The following is a 7,964-nucleotide window of genomic DNA, read 5'->3' on the forward strand; positions in this document are numbered from 1 at the left end:
AAATTCATTTAGTGGTTAAAGGCAGCGGACACCTTCTCACTTTGTGTATCTCAACATATGCATAAAATAACAAACCTGTGAAAATTTGTACTCAATTGGTCATCAAAGTTGCGAGAGAATAATGGAAGAAGAAAAAAAAAACCTTGTCGCACAAGTTGTGTGCTTTCAGATGCTTGATTTCGAGACCTCAACTGAGGTCTCGAAATCAATTCAAATATTTTAGTGAGAAATTACTTCTTTCATCAAAAACTACGTTACTTTAGAGGGAGCTGCTTCTTACAATGTTTTATACTATCAACAGCTCTCCATTGCTTGTTACCAAGTAAGTTTTTATGCTAATAGTTGTCTTACCAATAGTGTCCAGTACTTACCAATACTTACCAATAGTGTCAATTGCCTTTAAAGCCATTGGACCCTTTCGGTACAGAAAAAAAAGAAAAAGTTCACAGATTTACAAATAACTTATAGGGTTTACAGAAGGTAGTGGTGAAATACTTCTCTTGAAATATTATTCCATGAAATGCTTTACTTTTTGAGAAAACAGTAAAACAATATCAATTCTCGTTAATGAGAATTACGGATTTATTTTAAACACATGTCATGACACGGCGAAACGCGCGGATACAAGGGTGGGTTTTTCCGTTATTTTCTTCCGAATCCGATGACAGATTAAGCCCAAATTTTCACAGGTTTGTTATTTTATATAGAAGTTGTGATACACGAAGTGTGGGCCTTGGACAATACTGTTTACCGAAAGGGTCCAATGGCTTTAATCCCAACACAATACTATCTCAACCCTGGTGGTTTTCAGTTATCGTAGTGTTGGCCACTTTGTGCCACTCATTACCCGTCATTCTTACAATTGATTTATTGCCGCTAATCTATTTGTGTTGTAGAATGGTAATGTTAACTGTGCCCCTGCACCATGTACACCAGTATCATGCACACATGGGATGCCAGACCAGTGCCTCTGCCCTGCATGTGATGGTGAGTTTGTTATTGACTTCTGCATGACGCAAAGCGTACCTCCTCACATAGCGCAGACCAATTCTGTATTTTTGGAGGATATATGTAGGTGCTAGTAAGTGTGTTGCGTGTCATGAAATGGGTAACAATACTATATATTTCTGTTAATGAAGCCAAGGATGCTTCAGTGAAGTTTTCACTACTAATCCTAGTACACGGAACCTACGGCTTAATGTCCCATCCGAAGGGCAAATCAATTATGGTAAAGCAATAGAGATGCTTGTAGTTAAATCCACTTGCCCCCTGCATTATTTGACCTGTTCCAATAACCATGATCATCAGAATGTTATGAACGGGGATGGCAAAACATTAGTGCCTCACATCCACATATTTAATGTAATGTGTAATGGGAAAACTGTGACAAAATGCTCTGCTTGAAGCATTCAAAGGGGGCTCTGGGCAATTAAGCATTCAAAGGGGGCTCTGGGCAATTAAGCATTCAAAGGGGGCTCTGGGCAATTAAGCACATGCTATCGAGTTTGGTTGTCCCAACATTCACACTCTTATCAATATAGATTTTGTGTTACTCCATGCACAATTAAAGTTGCTTTTACTTTGATGTATTTACATTTCTAAGAGCTTGATTTTTTGTTGTTGACTTGGTTCTTTCTAGGATGCATGTATGAAGATGTGATGGTACAAAATGGAGAATCATTTATGGATCCAACTAATATGTGTCGAGACTGCTATTGCCTGGTAAGATCAATTAGGAAATTAGTTTGACATCAGTATGCAGCGCTTTCAGGGGATCTGAGGTTTATCGTCAGACCTTAAACTCAGAAGAGGGCAATTAAATCATCCAAGCTTACTTTATCAAAATTACTGGTAGTTAAAGTAGTAGTCACACCCAGGTATAGTAGTTCAAAAACAGGACAGTTATTTTCAAAACTGAAAAGTCTCCTGAATTCTGAGAATCTGCCCTGCGGTAGTAGACTTTGAAGCAAGACAATTTCTCTTCAGAAAAAACTCCACCTGGCAAGAAGCCACACACAAGATGTTACTGCAAACCAAATATATACTGATACCTCACCATGCAACGCCTCAAAACAAAGTTACTTTACCTGAGTCTGGGTACCTAGCTGATATGTTTAAGTGATATGTTGATGGCATTGACCTATGTAGACCCAGGTTATCATAATATGTACATGTACTTTGAACTGAAGCCTGGTTGTGTGCATTGACTTTTCTGTTCCTATCACAGGTTTTTCCTCATTGGTTTACTTCAATTCTTAAAACAAATTCTTTAGGTCTGCCATCTACGGATTTGTTTGCTCCAGTATCAGAAAGATCACAAGTAACTATGTACACACTAATTATAGTATATTAACAGGAAGCAATTGAATGTTGTTTCATGTTATCTTCTTGCAGGCTGGTTCAGTTGTTTGTACTGTACGCACCTGTCCTCCTATCCAGTGTACAAACCCTGTCAGACACCCAGGAGAGTGCTGTGATTCATGCCCTCAAGCAGGTTAGTGAACAGCTCTAAACCCAAGACTCACTACCCAATGAAAAGCTCGTTTGCCTTTGAGTTCACAGATTTTTTGTTTATTGCATTATTTCACAGAATACTAATTTTAGTTCACTTTTTCTTCATATTTGTAATTATTTATTTATTTTTGTTGTTGTTTTGTTGTTGGGGGGGGGGATGGGATTGGATTTATTGGTAGGATAGATAAAATGTGTGTATCGTGACACTTTAGAGCCCCCTTTTGCAGGGAACTGACTGTGTTGCATGCTACAGGACCACTTAGGTAGCACATAAACAATTGTTTTAACATTCATTGTCTTCAGTTCCCACAAAAATTATGCAATGATTCTTGGAGATTTCCTGGAACCTGTTGCCTGTAAATTGCCTTGTGTGACATGACCCTTACATATCTAGTAATCCTAGGCTAAACTGTTGAGGATTGTTTCTTTCAGAGTGTCTGAGACCCGATGATCTTGATCCTTGTCAGGACTGTGAGTGTGTTAATGGAGAGTGGGATTGTAGGGACCTACCATGCCCCCTCGTTACGTGCCCTCATGCTGGCCAGGGACAATGCTGCTTAGAATGTATCGGTGAGTACAAATGCCAAGGGAGATCTGAATGAGATGGGAGTTGAACCTGTTCCCAATGCAAAGATCTTTATTCACACATCCATAATAACTTCTGAATAAGAAAATAATCTATTCTAATTACCTGAGACAGTTTATCCATTCTGATTGGTCGAGAGGGCATCACGTGGGGGTGTTTGAACGGATGATATAACACTTGTAAAAAACGTTGAAACATTGGCGTGACACGCGAGCTTGCACCTGTGCTTATAAGACAGTTTCTTCATTCCTATTGGTCGAGAGCAATGGCTGGGACAGTTGTGCCACATCATGCGATCTGCGCCACGCGCAAAGCAATCTCCTTATAAGGAGTTGTTTCCCCGAGGGCCTTACCATTTCATAGCTGAGGGGTGTTGTGTTGAAAGAAATCATTAAACAATTATAATTTTTGTATTTTTTTAACTTTTTGACCAAAAAGTGTTGATGTTTTTGCGAACTTCATCTCAATAATCAAGAACCAGGCCTCGGCGGGCTTAAACCACAAGTTGAAAACCTCTTCACCACACATTGATTCCCTAATTATACACCACAGTTATAGATTCATGTCCTTTTACATAACTCATATTTTATTTTGCCATGTACATCGTTCCGACACTCCAAATTTTAATCCAAAGTCCTATATTGATAAATATTGGATGGTTTGCAGCTTTGCTTTGCACATACCAATTTATTTTACTTTGAGCCTGCAAAAGATTGTGTGCAACAAGTGTATGGTTATGAACACCAATTGTGCTTAAACCAACTGGTCTGGAGCAGCTCCATATGTCTTTATCAGCCGTTTATTATTGAAATGAATTACAAAAGTTCTCTAAACTTTTTATTGTTTATTGTTGAAACAAATCATGAATTACATAAAAAATCTAAGAAGTATCTATTTGTGAGGTATACACAATAAATAAAAGCAAAAAACTTGTTTTTGAACAGGATGCACCTTTGGAGGCAAGCCATGGGGAAATGGAGACGACTTTCCTGATCCTGTCGACAGCTGCAGGAACTGTCATTGTAGAGTAAGAATCACTATTACTACTTTGTTTAGTCTTACAGTCTCCTGACGATAACCTGAGCAAGCTAGTCCTCTCACTTCGCTGTAGTACAGTTAATAATGATCGAACTAAAAGCTAAAAAAGTAGTCACAGCTGATCTTCTACCTTTCCCCCAGGTAGTAGACACAAGCAGGACAGTTCTTTTCAGAACTGAGTCTCCCGAATTCCAAAAATCTACTCTGCGGTAGTAGAATATAAAGCAAGTCTCTAAAGAACAAAATATACCCAGCAAGTAAATACACATGGTGTTACAGCAAACCAAATACATAGTGTTTGGTCTTGCTTTGTTGGAGAGAGAATTGGCAGTTCTTGTGTAATTACACCAGCATTTTGTATTGTTCCCCTAAGTTTAGGCAAAGGACAAATCAAACGGTAGCTTGATCAAAAATGAGATGTATCTTTTGCAGCACCGGCTTACTTCAAAGAAAATCACATAAAGAAATTCTGCCCCATCCCATTAAGAATTTTTATTTCAATTATATTTTTGTGATTTACAATTTTTTTTTAGGTTCTCTTTAGTAGTCATTATTATAACAAATATTTGTATTAATGATAGTAATAATAATAGCAGTAGTACTGGATGGAAATGTTTGTATTTGGCAGGAAGGTTTTGTGTTATGTGAAGATCCTATCTGCCCACCAGTCCAGTGCACAAATGCCATCATTCCAGCGGGTAAATGCTGCCCAGTATGTACAGGTAATGTTCACTAATTATTGCATGTACTCCAAATGTTGTTGATCTTGGAAAATGAGTGGACACTATTGGTAATTACTCAAAATAATTATTAGCATAAAACCCTTCTTGAATACGAGTATTGGGAGAGGTTGGTAGTATAAAACATTATGAGGAACAGCTCCCTCTGAAGTGAGGTAGTTTTCGAGAAAGAAGTAATTTTCCACGAATTTGATTTCAAGACCTCAGATTTAGAATTTGAGGTCTCGAAATTAAGCAAATTCGTGTGAAAAGGGTGTTTTTTCTTTCATTATTATCTCGCAACTTCGACAGGTTTGTTATTTTATGGTTATGTTGAGATACACAAACTGTGAAGACTAGTCTTTGACAATTACCAATAGTGTCCACTGTCTTTAAATAAGAAGGTCCTGATAAAATCAGAGTAATACTTGCATGATAGTTATTATCTCATGCTTCAGTCTAGCCCATCATTGATTAATGGCACAGCAATCGACCCAGAAAGTTGCATTTGTTTGTTGTGATTTCCATAATGCTCAGAGCAGTGAATTTACCATTTTGAAATTAATGGAGTTAGGATAATGATCAGGACTGCAATTGTATGGTTTTAGTCACTAGGTTTATATTCTATCTTTTATTTGTTTATTAGCCCGATCTTTCGACTGGGCAGCAAAAAATTAGTCTATAGACTCATTAATTTGTTCCTCTGCACGGAAATCTTTAGTAAAAGGCGAAAGATTTATGCGAATGCAGTGAAACCAGAGTGCAGTGTGAGTGTTTCACCATGGTGGTCTTTCTCTGCATGCGTACTGTTTCTCATGGCGTGAAACAAAAACAGAAAACTGTTTTTTTTTTAAAGGTATTATATGTATATAAATTTCATTCTATTGCAATGGTTATATTTTTCTCAATCTTAAAATATTTTAAAAGTGGAATTACGTCAAATAGACTTGAAGAAACTATCAAAAGAGTAATTATTTAAGTAGGTGTGAATATATTAGTGAGAAGATTGAATATTCATGAGGAGTTTGGTCAAGTAGGTGGAGCCTAAACTAGTTCCAGCTAACTCCTTGTCCATGTGCGCTCAGGGGATCCTTTAGCCTAGCAGGGCGTGCATACAAGTTTTGTACACATGTACATGTACATACAAGAGAACAATGCCCAGTGTTTGGATAAGTGGGCTATTGTTATGGACTGTACCATTCCTGTTTAAGGTAGCCAAGGTTTTGGTTTGTTCTGATAGTTATGATTAGAGACCATGATTAGACCATTGAAAAACAAACACTGGCTGAGCAGCAAAATGAGTGGGGCACAAGTCCCAACAATGTAAACTTCATGGATGATGGTTAGCAACCTGTTTCTGCTAAGTTTTCTGTGCTTAGCAAGTTCTTGTGCTTACACAGGCTTTATATATTGGGCCCATAGCCTGATTTCATTGAGCTGCTTGAGCACAAAAAGTAGATACATGTAAGCACAATAAATTATGCTTACTAGAATAAGGTTACCAGCCAAAATGCCATGTAACATGTGACATCTTTGACTGGTATCTTGTTCAGTGTTTTTTTTTAAGCAGGAGATTGTTAAGCAGTATTATTTCTGTGTTAAGCCAGTATATCTTTTATCACTTAGCTCCACAGAGGTTCCACTCAACTCATTATAAACTAGAACTATAGTTGTATTAGGAGTATGACAAAAGGCATTGTTTTGGTTTTATCATAGAGCAAGGGTTTTATGCATCACCGTTGCATAGTTCAGCTCATAAAAAAAATTAAAAAAACATGAACAGCAGTAGAGGCCCCTAAGTCAGTATTTTGTTTGGTAATATCATTATGTAAGTGCACTGACCTCTCACTTACCTTTTGCATGACCCTTTACTGACCTTTTACTGAGCTTTTTTTATGACCTTCTCTTTTACAGGTCAGTGTACAGTGGATGGAGTGAAGTATGATAATGGACAAACCTATATACCACTGAATGATCCCTGCCAGCGCTGTACTTGCAGGGTAAGATCAACATTCACAAGAATCTAAAGCATTTGTCTCATTGAAGCAATGCAGGCTAACACAGTTTCTTAAAGTATAAGTTAAATATTTGTACAATTGTTTTATAAAATGATTTCTTCACTATAGCTTGGTGCAGATTAAACGGATGTTCTACTGGTCATGGTTGAATTCGGGCAAACACGTTCCAGATTGACTTGATTGCAAGTCTAGCCTGTGAGTCTGGTAATGCCCTCATCACCAGTGACTCAACTTATCACAGTTGGCCCGGCGAGCAGTCCCTGAAAGTGCTAGAAAATCTGGCAACACAATGGCTACTTGACACCAATTGTTTGTATCATCTAGTCGTAGCTTAATCTGAGACATACACTATATAACTTCACTCTAAACCATCTTCTCTTTGTCGTAAAATTAAGTCAAAACTTTATTTTGTTAGATTGATGATAATGATATGTTACATTTCAGAATACTCAAGTGTTTTGTGCTGCCATTGAATGTTCCAGAGTATGTGCTCACCCATTGCAGAGGGCCGGACAGTGTTGTCCAGTTTGTGATGGTAAGGAATTAACTTCAGTCCATATGTTGAATAACTTAACTTTAGTCCTTAACGTATTTACTTCAACTGAAAGGCACTGACAGGTTTGGTAATTGTCAAAGACCAGTATTCTCACTTGAGCCCAACATATGCATAAAATAACAAATCTGTGAAAATTTAGACTCAATTGGTCATTGAAGTTGCAAGAGAATAATGAAAGGAAAACAACACATTGTTGCACAAATTTGTGTGCTCTCAGAATCATTACAAAAAGGCTCCAGGCCTGAAAATTTGTAATATTTTAGTGTGAAATTGCCTCTTTCTCAAAACCTGAAGCTTTGTATAGAATGCAATCGTATAAGGTTGCCGAGTCACCATGTTAATCACACTTTCTCTATGATATATGATTGTTTCTGAATTAACATCTAGCTTACTATTAGTTTATCAAATCGTTATATTAATGCAGAACATTTTGTACTTTTCCTGTGTTCATTTGATTCAGATGCAATTGTTTTAACAAGTTTCACTGTTTCTCCCCCCCCCCCCCAAGTTAAATCACTTTTTCCCTCTTGGTT

General features: G+C 37.4%; 1 protein-coding gene and 1 non-coding gene across 2 annotated transcripts in view; one reads left to right on the top strand and one right to left on the bottom strand.

Moving 5' to 3' along the window:
* LOC117291153 (kielin/chordin-like protein) overlaps nucleotides 1-7,964 on the top strand; it is a 106,060-nt gene that overhangs the window by 74,055 nt on the left and 24,041 nt on the right. The window contains exons 43-50 of the mRNA XM_033772704.1: nucleotides 897-987; nucleotides 1,640-1,722; nucleotides 2,395-2,494; nucleotides 2,947-3,084; nucleotides 4,045-4,127; nucleotides 4,767-4,860; nucleotides 6,772-6,857; nucleotides 7,320-7,410. Coding sequence (XP_033628595.1) covers nucleotides 897-987; nucleotides 1,640-1,722; nucleotides 2,395-2,494; nucleotides 2,947-3,084; nucleotides 4,045-4,127; nucleotides 4,767-4,860; nucleotides 6,772-6,857; nucleotides 7,320-7,410 — 766 coding nt within the window. The remainder of the gene's footprint in view (nucleotides 1-896; nucleotides 988-1,639; nucleotides 1,723-2,394; nucleotides 2,495-2,946; nucleotides 3,085-4,044; nucleotides 4,128-4,766; nucleotides 4,861-6,771; nucleotides 6,858-7,319; nucleotides 7,411-7,964) is intronic.
* On the bottom strand, nucleotides 5,502-5,621 carry LOC117291973. Its single transcript, XR_004519239.1, has one exon. It is a non-coding gene; the product is annotated as a U5 spliceosomal RNA (small nuclear RNA).

Source organism: Asterias rubens, chromosome 6 (genome assembly GCF_902459465.1).
Source record: "Asterias rubens chromosome 6, eAstRub1.3, whole genome shotgun sequence".
Taxonomy (NCBI): domain Eukaryota; kingdom Metazoa; phylum Echinodermata; class Asteroidea; order Forcipulatida; family Asteriidae; genus Asterias; species Asterias rubens.